Raw genomic sequence first — 23,709 nt, forward strand, 5'->3', positions numbered from 1 at the left:
GCACAAAAAGGGGCAAAGGGGGCCAGATATGCCAGGCCTTGTGGACTGCAGTTTGGATTTTATTTCTGCCCTCTGGAGGATTCTGGGTAGAGGAAGGACAGAGTGGCTCCATCCTTTGTTCGAGATCAGCGAGCAGATGCTGGCTGGAGGATGGACTGCACTGGGTGTGGGTGGTGAGACGTCGCCTGCTGCAGCCAGTGACAAGGCACTGGCCCCAGGGCAGTGGTAACAGTGGACGTGGTATAAAGAAATTCAGATTCTAGGTTCGTTTTGAAGGTGGGGCTCACACGGTTTACGCAAATGGATCAGGTGCAGAGAGTGATGAAGAAATCAGTTCGGAGTCTCCCCGAGGTTTTTGGTTGGAACCCAGCATCTGGAAGAAGAGAGGACTGCAGAGGGTGATGCAGATAAAGGGCAAAAATCGAGAACTGCATTTCATGTATGTTTCCGATGCCTATTTGCCAAATATGTAAAGGGGTAAAGTTTTTCCCATGACTCTTCTGGGAAAAAACAAGAACTTTATTGAGTGTCTACTGCCTGCACTCAATGCCTGTCCCATCCATGCGGGGATCACTGCATTTCCTCTCTGCAGTAGGTGAAGGCAGTGCTGTGAGCGTCACATGTTACAGGCGAGGAAAGAGACACATGGAAGGCCCGTGGAGAGCAAGCCACAGCAGAGCCAGGACATCGATGGCACATCCGGGCTCTAAACCACGTATTTTTGAAATGTTAGGGAGGGAACTTGGAGAAAACAGATCTTCTCTTGGAAGTTTAGAAGCTTCCAGAAAAATGACCAGGTAGGATGGTAGGAAGGAACTCATCTCTCCAAGGCTCAGGGCATGCAGCTATTCCACTTGACCATTCAGTCTGTTGAATGTCTCCTCTGTACCAGGCAGGAAGGGGCCGTGGGAGAAGAGTCCACTGATAACGCAGTGTTGTCGGTGCCCTGAGGGACCGTCAGCTACTCTGGGAGTCCCAGGAGGGACAGAGGGGCCAGCCCAAAGCTAGAGATGGCTCCGCAGAGGCAGCAAAGACCAGAGAGTTTGGGTTTTATCAGCACCAAGACTGGGGTGAGAAGTGCCTCAAGCAGAGACGGCTTTCTAGGTGTGAGCCGCATGCAAGGTGGAGCTTTAGTCAACGAAGTGGAAACAAGGACTGCAAGACTTGAGGGTTTCCAAGGTTCCTGTGAGACGAGCTCTCTCTTCTGGTGATTTCTGTTGCTCCTCTCAGTAACACAAACTCAGGTGGAAGTCACAGGGTGCTGGACCTAGTTCTGTCCCTGTCCCGCACTGTGTTGCCTTGGGAGACTATAGCCGAAGAAGCTTGCTCAAGACCAGATCATGGTGAACCTCGTTGGGTTCCCTGCCTAGGAAGTTGGACTTCACTAACACCACTAATAGCTTGGAGATTGGATTGAAAGAGGCAGGCTGCGGACAGGAGGGCATGCAAGGAGGCCACCGTTGAGATCTGGGTAAGAGGTGAGGGGATGGAGTTGGGGAGGACATAGGAGGTGGCATTCGGCAGGGCTTGGTGATGGAGGAGTCGTGATCTAGATGCCTTCATTGTTTCTGCCTGGGGCAACTGGAGACCTGCAAGAATCGTTCGGGTCCTGGATCTATAAGGCCCAAGACAAAACCCAAATCCATGCCTACCTGGGATGATCTGGCAGGCAGTGAACGTGCTTGGCACTGTAAAGCAGTTCTCCCACCCTCCATCTTGGTTTCTAAATGGTGTCTGAAGAACATTCTGGGCAAAAGGCACTCTGTAAGGACAGGGTTTAGCCGGAGTTGGAAGCAGGTAAATTGGTCTCTGCTCTTTCCCATGTGCCATCTCCCACCTTCCTTGGCGACAGGCTCTCCTTTGGCCTCATGCTCTGCGAGATCCTTTTGCCATCCTCCTCGAAGATGTGAGATCTTCCCTCTTGTAGCTAAGCCCGAGGGGCTACCTTGACACACTGTTCTGAGCTACAGGGAGAGGTCCAGAAGAGGTCTTTTCCCAGCTGTACAATCAGGACACTCACTCACGGCGTCTGATTCTGTGTCCTCATATTGGTGCGGAAGGAACGGCAGGACTGAGAACTGCGCTCTCCATCCCCATCCTGGGGCAGGGAAGGTGTATTAGTCTGTTCTCACGCTGCTATGAAGAAATACCTGAGACTGGGTAATTTATAAAAGAAAGAGGTTTAATTGACTCACAGTTCCACGTGGCTGGGGAGGCCTCAGGAAACTTACAATCATGGCGGAAGGCACCTCTTCGCAGCGCGGCAGGCCAGAGAATGGGCGCCCAGCAGAGGGGGAAGCCCATTATAAAACCATCAGACCTCGTGAGAAATAACTCACTATCACAAGAACAGGATGGGGGAAGCCGACCCCCATGCTCCAATTATCTCCACCTGGTCCCTCCCACAACACGTGGAGATTACGGGAACTACAATTATGATGAGATTTGGGTGGGGACACAGCCAAACTTTATCAGAAGGAAAAGCTCGTAACGGTGCAGAGAGGTGGGTACCACTGTAAATTCATAGTCTCAGGCCCGCTCGTTGTTCTCCTCGCTTCTCATCCCTGATCTGCACCAAGGCTGCTGCACATCCTGAGACCTACCCACCACTTCCGTTTAACGCTCCTTGGCATCCTCCTTCACAAGGAAAGGAACAAAGCCATCAGCCAAGGCTCTCTCTCCACCAAGCTTCCGGGTCCCTCCTCCTTGGACCCTTCCATCTGTCACTCACGTCCTTCCCTGTTCTGGCACTGACGTGTGCTCCAGGCCCCAGCAAATTAAAAAGCAAAACAACCAGCCCCCCTGACACCTCCATGTCCTGCTCTGGCTACCTGCTTTCTCTCTGCTTTGTTCCTGCATGCACTGCAGTCTGGCCTCTGTCCCTGTCTTCCCCACTGAAATCATTCTCAGCAAGGTCACCAGCGGCTGCCTTGTTCCCACAGCCATTTTAAGGACAGCTGTCCAACTGCTGAGGCCAGAAACCTCCCGCATCCGCAACCCACTTCTGAAACCCCACACCCTACTTAGTCGATAACCACTTTCTGTTGATTGTTTTTCAAGAGCCCTCTCTCCCTCTTCACTATCCATACGGGGATGTGGCCCACTATTATTCTAGCCTCCATTTTTACCCCCTTCTGATAGCCGTAATAGGTTTTTTGTTTGTTTGTTTTCTCTTTTTTTGAGACAGGATCTCACTCTGTTGCCCAGGCTGGAGTGCAGTGGCGCATTCTTGGCTCACTGCAACCTCCACCTCTCTGATTCAAGTGATTCTCCTGCCTCAGCCGAGAAGCTGGGACTACAGGCACCCGCCACCATGCCTTGCTAATTTTTGTATTTTGGGGTAGACATGAGGTTTCACCATGTTGGCCAGGCTGGTCTTGAACTTCTGACCTCAGGTGATCCACCTGCCTTGGCCTCTCAAAGTGCTGGGATTACAGGTGTGAACCACTGCCTCCAGCGATGATAGTTCTTCTAAAGGGTCAATCTGATCATTAACTTGCTTAAAATGCCGTCGTGAGTCTTCATTTCTCTCAGATGTGTCTGGCTGACCTGCAGGGGTCTCCTGTGGCCTCACGTTTCTGCATATGCTGTATCCTCCACCTGGAACACACCCCACCTCTGACAGCTGCCTCCCATTGGCTCTGCGGAGCTTCTGAAAATACCACTTTTCCAGAAAGCTTTTCCCAGAGTGTAAGCACTCTGCCTTCACCCTATCCCAGATTCCCCACCAGGCTGCACCCGCTCTCACTAGACTGTGCGCTGCCCCAGGCCAGGGATGATGCCTGCCTTATTTCTTGTGGTTCCAAGCCTGGTTCCAGAGAAGACCTGATGAATTTTAGAATGGAGAATCCGAGAATGACAAAATATGGGGAAGAGGGGAGAAGAGAGAGAGACATTCAAGATGACACAGACTTCAGGGTTGATGAGCAGGAGGAGAAAGAAGAGTTTGAAGGAAGAGGTTCAGGGCTATGTCTGGAGTGACTCTGAGCTTCCAGGTCGAGGCATCTTGTAGGAAGATGGAGATACTGAATCTACAGCTACAGATGTGGGAGTCATGGGGGAAGGGCTGAGATTGTCTCTAGAAACTATAGAAGGGCCATGCTGAATTTTAACACAATAATGGCAGCTGGATGGCCTGTCTGCTTTACCACCTGCCTGCCTATCCACACTGTCCTAGCAGAAGTTAAGCTGACTTGGACAGATGTTTCTCAAAGTGTGGGCCACCAGTTCCTGGATCCAAGTCACCTGGGGAGGGAGGGCATTAAATGCAGATCTGTGGGCCCTGCCCCTCACCAACTGGATCATGATCTGGGGTAGCCTGGAAATCTGAACACTAACCAGCTCCCGGAGATCAAGGATTGAGACTTTGCCAAGACAGATGCAGAATAAGCAATGGGTGAGGAATTAAAGGTGTCAGCAAGACAGTGGCTGAAATGGATGGCTTGGTTATGGTGATAGACTGGACATGGGAGGCGCGTGTGTCCTGTGACAGCAACAGGCTGCTGGGTACATCCCAGAGGACCCGTAGGGCTCACACATCGCCCATTGCTTGCATAGCTTTTTAGAGGACAGTCCCTTGTGTCATAGATGCTGACCTCCTGGACCGATTTCCACCTTAAAGACAGGACTAGAGCTGGGGGTTCATGTATCTCTTTATCCCCGAGCTTGGGGCATGGCACCTTAGGGGCACATAACCTGTTAGCAGAATCATCAAATTCCTTCTGCAAACATGTTTATGTGTAACAGCAGATGGGGGTGCCAAATGGTAAGACAGTCCCTGAGTAACACTGACTTCCACATTTGTTGGGGTAGAAGCCTGTGACTAAGGGAGTTACCCAAAACTGAAGGGCAGTGTCCAAGGAAAAGGAAGAAATAATTTGGCTCTGACTAGCAGGTGTTACCCTGTGGCCTAGGAAATGAACCCCACACAGTTAGAGTTCATAGCCATTAAATGCCGAGAGAATGAGAACGGGGTTGGAATGGGTGGATCCAAGGTGCTGTTTTTATTAGAATGGAATCTACGGAATGGGAAGAGCATGGTGGATGTCTGTGGACTGTGTAAAGGTCATCACTAATGGAATTAGGTAACGGAGGTTTCTTTCCAAAACATGTTAAAAAAAATAAAGGCAAATGGCAGAGTCCATACACAAAAAAGGCAAAACTGAAGAGTTAAAGGAAGCAAATAAATCTGTATGTGTATTTATAAAAATTGGCTGACAAGTCAAAGTATAACATGGAACAGGAAGTGCAAAGGCAAAAATTACCCTATTCAAATAAAAATAGTATTGTTCTCTTAAGAAATAAAATACAACAGCTTGTATGAAGTACACCTAACACAAAATGACAAAGGTTGAAAGTAAATGGTGGGCCAAAGATATAACTCTGGAATTCTAATCAAAGGAAAGAGGGGCGGTACTAAAAGGATAATTTAAAGCAAAGAGCATTATGCAGAATAAAGGGTGATTATACAGAGATAAATTATATAATACATAAACATCAGTAAACCTTTATGCACCAATAAGGAAGTACAAAGGAAGACCAAACTTCCAGTGGGAAATTTTAACTCCTACTGCCTGCCTGGGACAGAGCTTGAGGTCCGAATGGGGTGTAGAAAACAAACAAACAAAAATACTCAAGACACAATTAGTTGCTACCAAATCTTACACCCTAGCTGTACTGGCCCCACAGGATCACTACTAGCCCCATGAAGCTGTTGATCACTTTGAAATACGGCGTGACTGAGAAACTAATCTTTTAATTTTATGTAAGTCTAATGAATTTAAATTTAATTGAAAAACTGAAGCAGTGTATTTTTTCTGCTAAATTCCATTTGTTTTGGTAGAACTACATTTTTCTTCAACTATTGAAAATTTAGCATCCAAATGTAGATGTGCTGTTAACTACATACAGATTTCAAAGACTTATTGCAAAAATAAGAATGCTACATAGTTCACCGATAATTTTCATATTGATTTTAGGTTGAAATGGAATAAGAACTTGGATATATTTGGTTAAATAAAATATATTAAAATTAATTTCACCTGTTTATTTTTACTTTTTAAATGTGGCTTCTAGAAAATATTAAATTACATGTATGGTTCACATTCCATTTATATTAGGCAACACTGCCCATGAAATAGGACACACCTTGTTTTGAAGATTTCAGGGAATGCAAGATTACGTTGTAGTATAGGAGAATATTACAGTGTGAGAGACTTTAAGAGAATTTTCCTTAACAAAAATCGATCAAAAAAGAAATAAAGAACCAAGAGTATAAAAATAAAGATGAAAACATTAAGCATCAAGACTTGTAGGATGTAATCAACTTAAATCTAGTACCAGACTTCATCCCTTTTAGCGTTTGACATCTCTGAGAATCTGATACAAAGACTGTCTCCCTAAAAAAAAAATGCACATAAAGAATTCTGCATATAATTTGAGGAGGGCCAACACATCCAGAAGCCCCCAGGCTATAATGCCTATATCATCAAAAGTGAAAATAAATTAACTAAGCAGACAATTAAAATTCAAGGAAAATGAAACAACTCTCAAGGAAACTAGGAAAAAGAATGAGAAGACAAAGCCAGGACACAAACAGCAGAACTGTTAAGTCCATGAGCTGTTTCTTTGGAAAAATCAAACAAAAACTAAAAAAAAAAAAAATCAAACTGCTAGAAAAATCAATCGAGGGGGAATAGAAGCATTAATATTGCTAGAAATGGAAAGGAGCATACATCACCAAAAGGTTTCAAAATTAAGGGGGTATTCTGCACCATTGCATTAAGTAATACATTTGAAAAACTCATTTTTTTCTGTAAAAATCTAACAAAATCGACAAAAGAAATGGAAACCCCAAATCAACCAAAAAACGAAAAAAAAAATTCCTATGTTTTGTAAACCACTTCCCCAAAAGGCATCAGGATCTGATGAATTTACTGGTAAATTATTTCAGATTTTTGAGGTGCAACTAATTCTACTCTTTCAACAGTATCAGTGTTTGACAAACATTTCGCGAGTGCCTACTTCAGTCCTTTATTCAGTCTCAGCCCAATATAAAGTTGGTGTCATGAAAGATAAACTCTTTGGGTTCACAGAAAATGACGGGAAGTTCTTTGGTTCACCTTGTGAAGCAAACGTGACCTTGACCCCTAGACCTGAGAGAACCTCCTAAGCTTTGCAGTAATACAAGAAATAACAACAACAAAAAACATTGGTGTATGTATAATTACAGAAAGTGTCTCTTCTACGATTAAAAAAACACATACTTCAAAGGAAGCAGACAGGAAATTATATATGTAAATAATGTATCTAAATTAATAAGAACATCAAGACCTCTAAGTGAACAAACTAAGATTTAAGAGAAGCTAACATGAAAATGCTTACTGAAAAACATTATAGCCTAAATTAAGACAATTACTATTTTACATGTTAAATTATTTAAATTGACATTCCCCCACAACGAATACTTCCTTGTGTTAGATATTTTTTTTCCCAGAGCTTCTGTTCTAAGCTCTGGGGTGTCCAATTTTACTGAATATTGTCTAGTCTTATAAAACAGATTGGAACATGCCTCACCCAACAGCAAGGCAAAAGAGGTATACACTGGGCAGCAAGAGCCAGAGAAATGCTCAGAGATGCTGCCAATTTCAACGTGTCTGCATGCTGTGAGCACTGGGTGAATTTCAAGCACACTCCAGGACAGACGTGGTTTGACCCATATGGGTAACAGCCCAGACAAGTGCCATGTTAGCAGATTATTAAAAGTGAACATGTGCTTTCCTCACTTCCCTGTTTGAAAGAAAACAAAGAAAAAGCGGGACTAACGGGAATGTCTGTCTTGGGGTCTTCCCATCACCTGGGAACTTAAATTCATTGAGGAAATAACATTTACAGAGAAAAATCAGCACTTTGGTTGTGTCCAACCTTCTTCCTGGAGATTAAACCTTCTTTCTCATCAACTTCTATTTCTTACCTGCTTCATGATTTAGCGTTCTAGCTAGAAGCAGTTAAATGTCAAAAAATCTTTTTTAAACTTGACCCTGGAATTGTAAGCAAAGTGGAGGAAGACTGGTGTATCTGGTTCCAGGCAGAGCAGGATGCCCAGGGCAAACATTACAACCCTCTAATTACCTGGCACAACAGAATTTTCTACTGGTGTCTCATTAGGTATTAATGACATGAAATAATTACTGCTAAAGTGACCTTTTTGTCAAGGGGATATAAACAAGAGAATCGTTTAACACCAAAATAACACGGTAATAAGTGAAAATTGCATCTTGATAGGATTTGGGCGTGCGGTGAATTCCAAAGCACGATTTCCTTTTTATACTGGCTTGACTGTAAATGACAAGTGGCAAAGACTGTTTTCCGTATGTGGCTTATGCTTCTGCAGTATGTCTTATGAGGTTTGCTTTTAAAAACTCATTGACGAACTGTACTTTTATAAAGATTTTTAGTGGTTCTTTGATGCCCAGTTGGTAACAAATACCTTTGCTCATGACTTCCTGAACAGTAAAACCAAGAACTACATAATCACATGGTTGGAGGGAATGAACTTGTGTGAAGAGCAGAATCTGGGTGATGCAAACTGCTGAAGGCTGATGGCTTATCTACATCTAACTTGGAAGATATTTAAATGCATTCAATAATTATCCTACCTCAAAGAGATTTAGCTGCGGTTGCTGAACTGGTACAGGTGGGGGCAGTTATGAAAATAACATTCCTACTATAAAGCCAACAGTAATTGTTGAATGTAGTACCACCCAATGTATGAGCAAAGCATTGAAGCTACTGAATGCTTGTAAAAGTACCTCCTAGTTCTGATTATTTAGTTGCTGCAGGACTATATAAAAGTTATATATATGTAAGGCAGTAACTGGATGAGATCACTATTATTTTTTAACCAAAAAGTTGGCCTCACTTTTCTGTCTTTCTTCAACAGTGCAGCTGTAACATGGACACAAGCCTTTTAGTTTGCAAAGCATTTCTCATGTAATCATCCTCATCTCTCATTTGCAGATGAAGTAACAGAAGGCTGAGTTGTCTCAATAGCTCTATCTCTGGATTCCAATAATGTTAGGTTCAGAACAACGTATATTTCTAAAATGACGAAGGCAGATTAAAAGCAAGGCCTTTCCACTTATTCAAATGTTTATTGTAAGCTCTGCCAAGTCCTGGGGTTTAACCGCTTTTAATGAGAGATTTTGCAAGGGCAGTATACGAAATATACCCTCGCAACTCCTGCTAGAACATGTGGCTTTTCCTAGCTGGTGGACCCAAGAAGGGAACAGCATGGTAGATGGTGTGCAGCCAACAGGGACTTGCGTGTGGTGTATCAGATGCCAAACTCCCGTCACCAGCCTGTGAATCAGGAAAACAGCAAAGAGAGATGTATCTGTCATTTCTAAGAGACATCAAAAAGAAACTGGCTGAGACTGTGAAGAGAAAGGCGGTGGAATATAAAATACAGACTTGTCATTTGTGCTAGAATTGACCACAATCTCACAGCTGAGAGACACCATTAGAGCTCATCGACTCACAACAGTTGATTCTGTGTTGTGTGTGTTAGCATCTAAAAACTGATCGGGGAGTGTACCTGTGCCCTGGAGTATGAGAATACCATTTCAGAACAGCTGTTAGGTGTGATCAGGGCGGTAAAATTCTACATCCATCTCACTGACTGGAAGGTAGAGCCTGGCTACTAATCTAGGGCTATTCAATCCATATATACACACCTCTCGAACAGGTGTAGATAATTTTATACAAAGGCAGGAGAGGAAGGGAAAAAAGCCACTCAAAGTTTCAGTAATTCAATAATTTATTCCTCTAAAAAAGTGTGTAAAAGTATATAGCTCTCATCCACAAGGTATATATGAATGACATTTAAAATGGAGGCCTTTTATTATTGTTTCTTTTTATCAAAGTCTTTTAGTGTACTGTACCAGCGCTATACTGTAGTTATTTTTTTAAATGAACTTCACATATTTTTGTATTCTTTCAAATTGTTTGCTATATATAAAAGAAGCTCACTGCAAAATGCTTGAAGGAAAAAAGGAAACGAAATTCAGAACTTCCCAGAAATGTACAGCTTTTACATTTAAAAAAGGTTCTGAAATATACATACAAGCATGCTGGACAATCCCACCCTTCTCCCCTCCCCATTTCCCCTTTTTTTGTTCAAACCATGGTAAGAGTTCTGATTTCTGCAGAATTTCCAAAATTAAAAATAAAAAAAAATAAAATAACTTCTCACTCTGTAGCAAATCCAGGGCTTGTACATTTCAGATTAATTCAGTAAAAAACTCACAAGTAAAATAATGCATATTTAAGGGAAATATTATACAGACTTTTTCACACAGAAGTACATAATAAGATTTTTTAAAATCTATTGCCATTCATTTATTTTTGCACAAAAACGTATAAATATGTCACCAGCTTTTCTTAACTTAAAAAACTTAAATAAAAGACACCAGATGAAAACTACCCTTTGCTGCCATTTTTTTTTTAAGTTTTTTGTAGGGGTTTTTTATTTTTTGTGTGTTTTTTTCTTTTTCTGCTTAGAATTGGGTTTCTAGGGAAGAAAAGCCCCTGCATTAAAAACAGCCCATTTAAAAAAAAATTCAAAGTTCTGATGAATTCCGGGAAAAAAGCAACCCCAAAGTGGTAAAAGATTACAAATATCTACTTTACAATTTGTCTTCTCACCAAGATAATTTTATACAAGTTTACAATCTTCATCTTCTTATGCTCTTCAAAAGGCCTTGAGAATTTTCCTTTCTGATTAAGAAAAAATAGCACTGCAATATTTTTAAAGTCAATTTTACACTGTACACATTAGATACAAATGGTTTGATATATCAGATTTTTTATCCTATACATTGCGAAAGTCAACCCCCCCTTCAACTGGTGGTACAGAGAACAAAATTATCCATTTACAAGTTATTTCTCTGCTTTCACATTCCCACCACACGACTTTTTTTTTAATATAATGTTTTAAACTTTAGATTATTTCAAGAAAAATACTTTTACAAAATCATATCAATTATTACATTTTTCCTTTTTTGTTAATAACCAGGACATGGAAGTCTCTTGGAAGAACTTTTAAAATTTGCATGATTCTCTCCACAGATGACAAGAGCTCAAAGGCCTGGTCACAGTGGCTCCCGGGAGGCCAGTACACACCCACTGCCCTCAGACAGAAACACACAACACAAGGGTTAGAAACAGGGTTTCAAAGACAACCCTCTGGGCCAGGAATGAGGAGTCATAAAATACTTCGATTAGCCATTAATGCTTTAAAAATGCATTTTTTTAAAAAGTCCCACCACCAAGGCTCAACTTCAAGTACTAATTTAATGGTTAAGTTGTAGTATTTCTTTGAAATAATATTCCTATGGTCCAGAAAAAATTCACCATATTTATAACTGATTTCATGAGCAAACACTTTCAATTGTTGTATGTACGTAAGTCCCTTTTGATCTAATGAGAGGAGAGACCTGGCTTTCGATAAGAATTCACTAGAAAATATATTTCCGTTGTGACTATATAAAACTAATTAAGGTACTTGCCTCCATGGCTCTGAGTTGAGCTTGACTGCCTTCTGTATAAAAATGTTATCCTTCATGAAATGCTGGCCACTTAACATGGCAGAACTTTTAAAACCCAGTTTGTTGTTAACAAAACCTACTGCTGGGTGGTTTTGAATATATTACTTTTAGGCATGATCTCCCCAATGTGTTTTTACTCCTTTTCCGGCTTCTAGGACAGAGGTATGTAGTCAAAGAATCCTATGGTGGATCTGAATTGGGTTTCAGCTACTGTACCTGGTCCTTGTGAATTAAAAAAATAAAGTCACAAAAACCATATGACAAAACAAATTAAAATAAATAAACAAAATGAAGCTGTCTCCAGACCTTCTGTATCGACACACAGGTTTGAAGTCAACCAAAGCACTCATGCCAATCTGGATGGGAGCACTAGGGAGACAGAAACCCCAGTATGAAACCATGTACTTGAGCTGGTTCTTATTTTTAAAAAGTCCCAGATTATGGAGTTCAGGTAACCCACAGGCCATACACCAGTAACTAGAGGATTTCATCCAAAGGGCTAGACTGCCCTCAATTGTATACAGAGGCTGAAAACACAGACTCTTGTGCAAAACGACACTGTCTCTTCTGTTTCCCGCTGAAAAGCCACCAACCACCACCACTTCCTGAGGACCAGTGGTTGGGGGCTGCACACACCACCGCACTGGCTGAAAGTCACCACTTATGGAAGTTTCCAGGTCCATGAGAGAAGTGTCAAGGAGTCACTCTGGTAATGAACACTGCAGAATTGACATGTGCCTGCTGAGAAGGAATCACAGTGCAGGACTGTGGAGAGTGGTCTGAAGAAAAGGATGTGGGTTATTTGCAGAGTGTAGCAGGTTCCTTGGACTGAGGTTGCAGGGAGAAGGAACTGAGCCAGAGAGAACAAGTGCTTTTCCAATTAAAGTATATTCATGATGGCATTGTACAACTGAGTGAGCACCACAAAGTGGACGGGAAGGCAGGAAGTACGGTCCTGGGTGGCCGGATTGCACGTGAGCCAGGAGAGAGCGTTGTACTGCTCCAAAACAAACCTGCCAAAGAGAACACACAGAGGAGGGGCGTGAGCCTCAAAAGGGAAGACTGGTTCTCAGATTCTAACACATTCCAGATCTTAGCAGGAAGGAGGTCTCAACGGCATCCTTTAACTTGCCCCAGGCTCTTTCCCTCGTCCTTTGTCTCACGTTCCTCCTTCCTTCTAGACATGGACTATCCAGTACAGTAGCCACCAGCCACACATGGCCACTGAGCTCTGCCAGTGGGGCCAGTAGGAATTTGCGTGGAATGCAGGTAAAGTAGGCACTAGAGCCCAAACACTTAGGGGCCAGGTGCAGTGGCTCACGCCTGGAATCCCAGCAACTTTGGGAGGCCGAGGTGGGTGGATCACCTGAGGTCAGGAGTTCAAGACCAGGTGGCCAACATGGTGAAACCCCACCTCTATTAAAAATACAAAAATTAGTCAGGCATCATGGTGCATGCCTGTAATCCCAGCTACTTGGGAGGCTGAGGCAGGAGAATTGCTTGAACCTGTAGGCGGAGGTTGCAGTGAGATCATGCCACTGCACTCTAGCCTGGGTGACAGAGCAGGACTCGGTCTCCAAAAAAAAGAAAAAGAAAAAAAGAAAAGTATGTAAAATATTTCAGGAATATTTTTATATTGTTACATGTTGAAATAACATTTTGAATATATCGAGTTAAATAAAATATATTACTAAAATTAACTTCAGTTTCTTTTTACTATTTTAATGTGGCTAATAGAAAAATTTTAATTAGATTTGAGGTTCACATTATATTTCTATTGGACAGTGATCCTCTAGAGCAGCAGTCTCCAACTTTTTTTGGCATCAGGGACCGATTTCGTGGAAGACAATTTTTCCACATGGTGGGGGATGGTTTCAGGATGAAACTGTTCCACCTTAAATCATTAGGAGTCTCATAAAGAGTACACAACCTAGATCCCTTGCATGTGCGGCTCACAATAGGGTTTGTGCCCCTATGAGAATCTAATGTCGTTGCCTGACAGGAGGCGGAGCACAGGCTGTAATGCTCGCTCGCCTGCTACTTACCGCATGCTGTGGGGCCTGGTTCCTAACAAGGTATGGACGGGGGTTGGGGACCCCTGCTCTAGGAGGCCTGGAAGCCAAATTTATGTTGATCAGGTTCTTTATTTTTATCCATAACTATAATTATACATTAATCTATAATGTATAGTTTCCTATCATTTCCTAACCATTTAAGAGTTAGAAAACATTAGAAAAGGCCTGTATATTTTCTCAAGGTAGATGAAGAATGCCTGTGGCTTGATTAATACACACTTCTGGGATGCATTTCCCAACTATGTCATTTATGTTCTAGTCCATTGTTTTTAAAAAAAACACATAATCGGTAGCTCACGCCTGTAATCCCAGCACTTCGGGAGGCTGAGGCAGGCAGATCACGAGGTCAGGAGATCAAGATCATCCTGGCTAACACGGTGAAACCCCGTTTCTACTAAAAATACAAACAATTAGCCGGGCGTGGTGGCGGGCGCCTGTAGTCCCAGCTACTTGGGAAGCTGAGGCAGGAGAATGGCGTGAACCCGGGAGGTGGAGTTTGCTGTAAGCTGAGACCACGCCTCTGCACTCCAGCCTGGGTGACAGAGCGAGACTCCATCTCAAACAAACAAACAAACAAACAAACAAAAACACATAATCTATCTCAGGAAGCATAAAAAGTGTTTTCAATGTGAGGTGCTTTAAAAGTTCCAGACACTGTCTTCTAACTATCCACCCCGAGATCTGACCTCTCTTCATCACCATGAAGTGCCTGCTCTGAATGGGAAGCAAAGGCAATTATAAATGCCTATCGATGCCTGACTGAATCCAATGTGTTACACCGCCTGTCCCATGCAGCTATGAGGGACTGCAGCTCTCACTGACTCATCAGATACTGTTTCACTGCACAAACTGCAGCTTCTTTTCTATGAATAGCACACTTAGATTAAAACACCTTGGAAAGACAACAGTAAAGGAATATCGTTTCAAATTGCACTGCTCTGATGCCTAGGTTGGTATCTACCTTAAAACATCAGACGTGGTTTTGGAGTCAAGAGGGTGTGGAACCCGCTGAGAATTCCTGGCAGGCAGAAGTTCGTCTGTCTGTGCTACTGAAATGTGGTGATGCAGCGAAGCCTGGTGAAAAAACAAAGAGAGTTACCTCTCCGGTCTAGACAATCACAGTGCAGAAGTGAGGGAGGCCATGTCTGCCAGAAGCAGACGCTCCCAAAAGTCCTTAGAAGTCAGGGTTTCTATGAGTCTATAAACTTTAACCTGCTCAGTAACCCCCAGGGTAATCCCAAATAACTTCTTATCCTGGAGTTGGAAAAAAAACAAAAAAAGCAAACTTTTTGGGCTTTTTTTTTTTTTTTGTCTACTACATTTTGTTTCTTCAATGGAAATAGTCTAGCACACACAAAAATACTGTAATACATAATAAGGTCCCATGAATTGATATCGCCAAGATGCAACAATTATCAGTATTCACCACTTTTCTGTTTTCATTTTCTTTTTCTGAATTAAACACAAATATTACCATCTCTGTAAAACATTAAAAAAAAATAGCTGGGCATGGTGGTGTGTGCCTGTAGTCCCAGCTACTCAGAAGGCTGAAGCTGGAAGATTGCTTGAGCCTGGGAGGATGAGGACGCAGTGAGCTGTGATCGCACCACTGTGCTCCACCCTGGGCAACAGAGCAAGACTCTGTCTTCAAAAAAAAAAGAAACAAACCAACCAACCCCCAAAAAACCCTCCCCACAAAAAAACAAACATTATATTATTTTGCTTGTAAAAAGTCAGTAGATACCTCACATAAGGACCTTTAAACATAACAGTAATTATCACACAAAAGTTAACAATGATTCCTTAATATTATCACACCATCTGTAGGATAATGAGGAAGATAATGCTCCCTTATTATCTCAAAAATGTCTTTTTATATTTGGTTTACTAAAATCATGAGCCAACATGATCTGTATGTGACAAATGATTAAAGGCACGAAATGTCTACTGTCCCACTTGAAGTAACATGATTCATCACTGGGTTCAGGTGGTACCAGCACACTACACCCATCATAAAGTTCCTCATCAACTTTTCACCTAATGGTTTTGGTATTACTTTATATGTAAAGGAGAGGCAATATATAAATGCTTCTTTCTCTTTATTTTTGTATTTTCAGACTGAGCTGATGCTCTAGCAGTTACAAATGATGACTGATTTTTTGTTTGTTTTCCAACACAATTATGAACCAAGGATTTGTTTCATTCTATTACTGTCATCGTTTTTTTTTAATGATCACACTGTCCCGTCCTATCCCTGGACAACAGAGCTGCCCTCTAAGATGGCTCCTGAGGCCCTGATGGACCATAATAATCTTTGGTAACTTTCTTCCTTTTAGGTGTGATAAGATGCCTCAGGTTCATTGTGAGTATTTCCTGCTTCATACCTGGAATCAGTCATCTCTTCAAAGAACCATAGTCCTTTAAGTGACAACGGTGTGTAGGAACCACAAATGTGGCAACAGAGGTGTTTATTGCTGCTAAGCCTTTTCAGCAGACAGAGCTAAAAAAGTGTGTATACTTTTTTAGAGAGGAAAAATAAATCTATGCTCATATTGATAATTCTAATTAAAAATAAACATGCATTTTTATAAACTTTCTTTGATTTTATAATAGTATGTTAAAGTCATTAGGAAAAGAACTTGCTTCACTGTCTAAGTTTTGGATTTAATTTCCATCGTTTCTTTTTGAAAATATAAGCAGCTATGTGTGTATGTGTGTATGTGTGTGAATATGCGTATCTCACAGATTACTCCATGGTAATCTCTACTCCACAGAATGATTACATAGAAATAGTCTCCATTTTGTTGTAGATGATTAATATTTCACTGTCTGGATGCACCACAGTTGATTCAATCAGTCCCTCACTGATAATGCTTAGGTTCTTTCTAGTCTTGGACATATGTCATATTCTGTTTTGGCAAAGAACCTTTGGGCTATTCCTTAGAGGTGGGATTGCTGCCCTAAAAGGGAAGTGTGTAGGGCTGTATCATTCAGCAAACCCACCAACACCAGGGCCTGCTCCCCACATCTGGCCAACACAGTATGTTGCCAAATCTTTGTATTTTTGCCAATCTGTGGGCGAGAGACAGATTTCATTCTAGATATTGTTGTTTTTAACACAAACTGCAAGTAGGGGATTTTTTGTTTTGAACCCTTAAAATTGGGATTAAAAGTTTCCAAGAAATATAAAGGAAGGAGCAAGTATAAATGTGCGATGTTTTTAGCTGACTCTTACTCTTCTCTAATGAAGAATGCGAAGAGTCCCTGGCAGGTGAGGAAGAGGATGGCTGGTTATTATACCTTCGACACAGGCTTAACTTTACTGATAGTGATGCAATATAGACTTGGAGAAAGACCATTACATTGAACCCCATGCATCCATCCTAGATTTACCCTCTGGGCCCCACTGTTTCCTCCTTGGGCTACTGTGATTCATTTCTTTGTGACAAGGTTTTGGGTCCTCCTAAATTCTACTCTCCACCTACAACTGTAATTAAAATTTCCTCAGAGTGTAAGTAGATACAAGAGAAAAAAGGAACAGAATAAGATTATGGTGCCTAAAACTGAAATTTCTAACCAAAATTAAATTTAAGCATAAATCACTCATTCCTTGCAAACTTCTAATACGACACCAAACCAACCTTTAAGAAGAGAGGGCACTGGTTTTGAGCCTGGGGACACGATGACCAAAACCACTGGGGAAGATTCTCAGCTTTGGCAGTTGATACAAAATACCCAAGCGCCAGAGGCTGCTGCTTTAGCTCCTCTGGTGCTTCTCTAGAAAGAAGACGCTCACCCTGGCTCTGAAAAACAAAAATCCCAAAAGCATGATCAGCATTTATCTTAAAGCTTGAAAGATGAACTTTTGTCAGTTCACTCTGCACACTGCAGTGAGTGATCCCCTTTGTGGCAGCATCTCACAGAAAACAACAGGTGATTGAGAAAGGTAAGCAGGGCCAGCATCGTCTTTGCTGCACACAGAGAAGATACCAGCAAAACTGACAGCCTCAGTCAAGTAAGTACAGATTTATTTGCTTGGGTTTCTTTTCTATGGGATGTAAGATCTATTTCATGGCATTATGAGGTAACAAACTAAAATGGAAAGATTACAATTTCTGACAGCAGAAGGCTCTACCACACGCAGGTGGTCTTTCACCAGCAACCAGCCAAAGACACACAAGTGCACCAGCCTGACCAGGACAATGTGACACCAGTATGTGCACAGCACAAAAGTTCTTGAGCTGCCAGTAGTGCAAGATCTGCTCACAGAGAAGCCGTGTTTTCATTTGCAGCATTTCCCTTAATAAGAGACTCCTGGAAGAGGCTATGTTTTGCTGCAACTGACACTTTTCTTATCTTTAATTCTTTTAGCTAGCTTCAACAACTGAAAATGTACGTTTCGCGCAAGCAATAAGTAATCCATTTGCTTTTAAAAGTCTCTGTGTACGCTGGGTGCGGTGGCTCACACCTGTAATCCCAGCACTTTGGGAGGCTGAGGCGGACAGATCACTTGAGGTCAGAATTTCGAGATCTGCCTGCGAACATGGTGAAACCTCAACTCTACTAAAAATACAAAAATTAGCCAGGCACGGTAGCGCACACCTGTAATCCCAGCTACTCAGGAGGCTGAGGCAGGAGAATCCCTTGAACCCAGGAGGCGGAGGTTGCAGTGAGCCAAGATCACGCCACTGCACTCTAGCTTGAGCAATAGAGCGAGACTCCGTCTCAAAAAAAAAAAAAAAAAAAAAAAAAAAAGCCTTCTGTTTAGAAGGAAAAAATAATCTGCAGCTACTACATCAAACTGTATCAATTCTGAGCTGGTTAAAAAATAAAAAATTTACTGCCACTTTGAACGCATTCTTTTCCCTGCTGTAATGTCTTAACTGGATATCAAAGAATGTTTAATGATTCAGAAAAAGGAAATGCTGAAAGCCTCTTGGAGGTCACCTGGCTGCAGGTGCTCAGGATTGAAAAAGCCCACCTGGCTAGCTTCAGAACAGCACTGTCTAAATCATGACATTGAATTAAAGACTTTAGTGCTTAAGGCTCCAAAAAAAAGGGAGAAATACAGCATACCTGTTTCTTACACAACTAACATTACACTTCAATGACCAATTCTTTGTTAATGCATAAACTGAATTACAAAAACAGGTACTGGGAGGTAGTTGCTATTATTCCATTTCACAGATAAGGTAACTCAGGCTAAGAGAGGTGAAGTTAGCTTTTCCAAGGTCACAAAGCCCATAGGCCCAGAGCTGCAATTCAGAGTTGTCTTTAACAGACTGTGGGGCATGCATTCTTAGCTGCTATGCTACTTGCCTCCAGAATTCAAATTAAACCTAACTTTAAAAAAAGACAATGTAACATTTGTGTTTTTTGTTCCTATCACAACCATTTCCCATGAACAAATTATCATTAACTGGTAAGTACTGCAAAGGAAACAAAGACCCTTAAAACCCCTTTCTTCCAGAAGAGGGTAATAGGGGCAGGTATAACATAGAACAGTCTGAGATGCCCTCCTCTGGTCTCACCTGCTCTGTGACTAATCTAAGCTATAAACCTTTTTTGTCTCCATCGTCTAATAAATTCAGTGCTGGGAATAAAGTCCTCCCGATGAAAACTGAAGTCCTTTATGTCCATCTTTGTGTCTAAATAAATGAGTGTGAGCAGGTTGTTTATGCTTGTTCAGTCTAAGATACCAGACATAGCTATTTTTCAAAGTCTTAACTTCCCAATCTCATAACATTTTAAATAAGCAGTACAATACAGTGATGCAGCAGGAATCATATAACTGAAGCAAAGTTACCACAAGCTGTGGCAGAACCCTCTAACTCTTAAATCTTCTGTTGTTCATCCACCTCCAATATCCCTGAGATATTTAAAGATGAAACCAGTTGTAAGCTCTGGTTTTTTCCTTAATACTCTGGCGTTAACCTGGACACATCTGTAAAATCAATCTCCTGGCGGCTCTTTCCATTCTTGCAGGTCAGCTGGAAAAGAAGGCAGCTGCAAAATGACTAAGCCAGGACACGCAAAGAGCACGGCAGGCTCCTTTCAGAACAAGCCATCACCAACATGTTCTTCAATCAGCACAGTTACTCTGCATGTTGAATAAGTATGGTTGTTGTACTAATCTCTTAAAAGCCACTATTTTGGCAAAAAATAAAAACATTAAAAAAAAACTGGGAAGCAGCAAGCAACTAGAACTAATTTTTGCTAAGAAAACAATGCATAAAAACCCTTGCATCTGTAATAGGACTATTCTTCTGATAAAACATACTCATCAGAAATAACACATTTATTTCAAATTCCTGCCTTCTATTCAAAATGGAACTATAGTCCGTTTCCCACACTTATTTCTCTTGTACCAAGGACCCAGACCATCAAGAACTGTGCAAGTAGGAACAAGATGATCAGATGTCAAGTGGATTATCTTCCTGAAGGCTATGGTTGTCTTAAACAACGTAATCCAAATCATCCTTACCCGACTATGCTGGAAGTGAGAGCCCACACCAATTCCAGAAGGAGAGCCTGGGGAGGGTACTGGGGAGGAGTTGGGAGAGGAATGGAGGTTCCCAGTCATTAATATGCCAATATCATTATCCATATCATCTGGGAATGGAAGGTCAACAAACATATCATCTAGAGGGAAGGGGGGGAAAAAAGCACAAAAATTAAAAAGATAGTCTATATCAATATCAAAATAATCCAACTTAACCTATGTCATGTTTTGTTAGCATATGGCTATTATGGACACACACTGTAAATAACTTAGATTCCGTGAGGACCTACTGAGTGTAAGCTATTACAAATTATTCTTTCATTTTGTACTCTCTCCAATGATCTCCTTACGTAAAGTATTAACAGAATGCAATAAAGAATATAACATAAAAACCTACACTCTGCATAGCCTCCAAAGGCACATAAAAGCATGGTAAAAGAGCTAAAGCAACAATTTAATCATTAAAGTTGACACCATTCAAAAACAAAGTAGACTCCATCTATGCATCCAATTAGCATCTAAAACACCAGAGGCTGAATGAATGCATGTTAATGGGTGTGAACTTGCCCTGAAAATGGAGACCTATTTCAAAAGCAAATCAAAGCACATTGTTTTCTTTTTTCTTTTTTTTTTTTTGAGATGGAGTCTCGCTCTGTTGCCCAGGCTGGAGTGCAGTGGCACGATCTTGGTTCACTGTAACCTCTACCTCCTGGGTTCAAGTGATTTCTGGCTAATTTTTGTATTTTTCATAGAGATGGGGTTTCACCATGCTGGCCAGGCTAGTCTCAAATTCCTGACCTCAAGTGATCTGCCTGCCTCGGCCTCCCAAAGTGCTAGGATTACAGGCATGAGCTACTGTACCTGGCCCAGCGTTTTCATTAAGAAATCCTCCCCGACATTATAAAAGTAAGGTACACTCACAGCAGAAAATTTGTAAAGAAAAGTATAAAAAGTGAAAACCATCACCCAGAACCCAATCACCATGACCATTTTTTTCTATGATTCTTTTATTTTCTCATGTATTTGTTATTCTATTGTAATCATACTAGATATAAAATTTGGTATCCTTTTCCCCATCTCATTTACCATAAATAAACACTGGTAGGTGTTATAATTTATTCAAAAACAATGCAAATGGATGCATAGTGTTGAATGTTTTACAGTTTATAAATAATCATTTTTTTAAACAAATGCCTTAACGGATATTCAAAAATTTCCATTAACAATCATCAAATAAGGGTTTCTCTATAGCAAATTAGATTGCCATCGACTAGCTAAAGGAAGGTGTTCTCTTCATATTCTTTAGTACTTCATACATTTCAAATCACATCATCAAATATTTATTGAAAGAGTGGCACCCAAGTACAGAATACTGCCACGCAGATATTATTTTTTGCCTTTAATGAAAAACGGAAGAAAGTTAATTGCCCAAAAGAGGAAAATATTTATTTGGTCTTGTTAATTGTGCAGATAAATCAAAGCTTTAAGACCAAAAAGATTCTCAAACCTTCTATCCCCTCTTTATAGTTCCTGGGTTGTTTATTACAACACCTCAGAAAAGCCATGCGGCAGCCCAATGATTCCATACTCCGGCTCTGCCCTGCACGAAGGTGAGCACTATCCATACAGGTCTTCTACTCACCATTGTTGGGGCTAAACCCATCTTCATTGGGGTAGTTGGCTGGAGCCACCTGGATGGTTGATGATGTTGGGAACACCAAGATGTGTGTACAAGAAGCATCTTGAGGGGTGTTGAGCTGTGATGACTGCATGTTCAGTGCAGTACTTCGGCCAAAAACAGAGCCCATTGTGACAGCATCTTTAAAGAAAAAAATACAAAGAATTATATCAATCAATGAACAACCCCAGAAATGAGGTTTTCAGAGGGCCTGATCTGGAGTGGTATGAGTCTGATGAAAATGCCATGATAAATACACATTCAAAATTGAGTCCAATTGTTTAAATATCTTCAAAGAAACTGACTCAAGAGCACATTGCTGTCTATAATAACCCAAGTTTCATTTCACACTGAAAAGGTTAAGATAAAATTGGATCAAGTCCACTAAATGTTTTAATTACTTACGTAAGAAGTATTTCTAAAAATAAACCCCCTACTTTCTTTCCTCCTCTGGTTGTTCACAATTTATAAAGCACTGTTCTAAATGGTTAACAATCCTATAGAGATAGTACCATAAAATCAATATATGTTATAACACTTACTGAATGCTTACTACATGCCAGCATTTGTGCTAAACTCTTCATTCAAGTCATCGCATTTGATCATCACAGCATCTGAAGGTAGGAACTATGATCCCCATTTATAGATGAGGACAAACGCACAAAGAAGTTATGTAACTGCCCAAGTGGTAGAGGCAACAGAGGTGACCTATAGTCTAATGAGGACATCTGTCTCTCACTGGATTGATGACAAATAACCCCATTCTCACACCACAGTACTGTTGACTTTTATAAGGAATAAGTGGGGAAGGTCCCCCATTTGATTCAAGAAATATCTGGATGGTAAACATAGGTTATAAAAGTATAAAATCGCTTAGTTGCTGGTTTTCAAAAACCAGCCAGATTCTTAAGAAATTCTGTGGCCACATGTTTTGGCCATCCACAAATGACACCTACATCTATTGAGAGCTTACTGTGTACCAGGTACTGTGCTAAATGCTTTATCCTTGTTTGCCTTCCCATTCTTCAACCGTATCAGAGAGACTATAGAAATATCCCTTCGAGGCTGCTGTGAGATTCTGCCAAATGCATGTCTTCAAAAGGATATTCAAATATGCATCATGCTGGTGTCTACTTTAGTAGTTCTTTGGAGGGTGATCTTCATATACTAACAACAAACTGGGGTCAGGTAACAGTCATTAGCCAAGACTCTATGAGATCTCAATGATATTCAGAACTTAGTCTCTCCCCTGAGCTATGGTCAACAAACATGATAAAATCACAAACCACTCCCCATGGAAGGGATCGAATGTTTTCCATCTTTAAGCCCCAAATACAATTTTCCCTTATATAAATACAATGATGACAATTCTACACTTGTCTGTGGACTTAAGTTTGAGTGGATTGAATTGATGTGATATGTCATTAATGACAATGACAAGAAGAAATTTACCTGGCATCACTACAAAGGACCCCTGGGGCTCCATGGCAACCAGGCAGGCACTAAGGATAGAAGGAGAGTCTGCGGCAGAGATTCCACACATCCGGCACACATCCTTGAGCTTTTTGCTGATTGTCTGTAGTGAACATTCTCCAAGGAGGATACTCCAATCTGAAATCAAATATTGCAGTCATAAAGTCTTTAGAAATTCATACTGATGGGAGATTTGAGCTTTTTCGCAGTTCTGCCCGGTAATTGAATTTCCAAGGTTGGGCCCTAAAGGGAATTATGGCTTTACATAGGTTCCCCTCCTTGCTATAAGGAGAATGTTACTCGACTTCTATTACACTTCACTAACAAAGGAACAAAGGCCTACTATTCTGTGGCTGAAGTCATGTCTGAAATGAC

At 41.3% G+C, this 23,709-nt stretch overlaps 1 protein-coding gene across 2 annotated transcripts in view; it reads right to left on the reverse strand.

Annotated features, from left to right (window-relative positions):
* Window positions 1-9,799: 9,799 nt before the first annotated feature.
* MED13L (mediator complex subunit 13L) overlaps window positions 9,800-23,709 on the reverse strand; it is a 318,781-nt gene continuing 304,871 nt past the window's right edge. Inside the window, exons 26-31 of one of the 2 annotated variants that reach the window (XM_030821461.1) lie at window positions 23,314-23,472; window positions 21,826-22,002; window positions 20,166-20,323; window positions 17,323-17,484; window positions 14,643-14,755; window positions 9,800-12,619 (exon numbers count right to left, since the gene is read on the reverse strand). In XM_030821461.1, coding sequence (XP_030677321.1) covers window positions 12,487-12,619; window positions 14,643-14,755; window positions 17,323-17,484; window positions 20,166-20,323; window positions 21,826-22,002; window positions 23,314-23,472 — 902 coding nt within the window. In that variant the 3' untranslated portion in view covers window positions 9,800-12,486. The remainder of the gene's footprint in view (window positions 12,620-14,642; window positions 14,756-17,322; window positions 17,485-20,165; window positions 20,324-21,825; window positions 22,003-23,313; window positions 23,473-23,709) is intronic. The other variant, XM_030821462.1, reaches the window with a different exon arrangement.

Source organism: Nomascus leucogenys, chromosome 10 (assembly GCF_006542625.1).
Source record: "Nomascus leucogenys isolate Asia chromosome 10, Asia_NLE_v1, whole genome shotgun sequence".
NCBI classification, from domain to species: Eukaryota; Metazoa; Chordata; class Mammalia; order Primates; family Hylobatidae; genus Nomascus; species Nomascus leucogenys.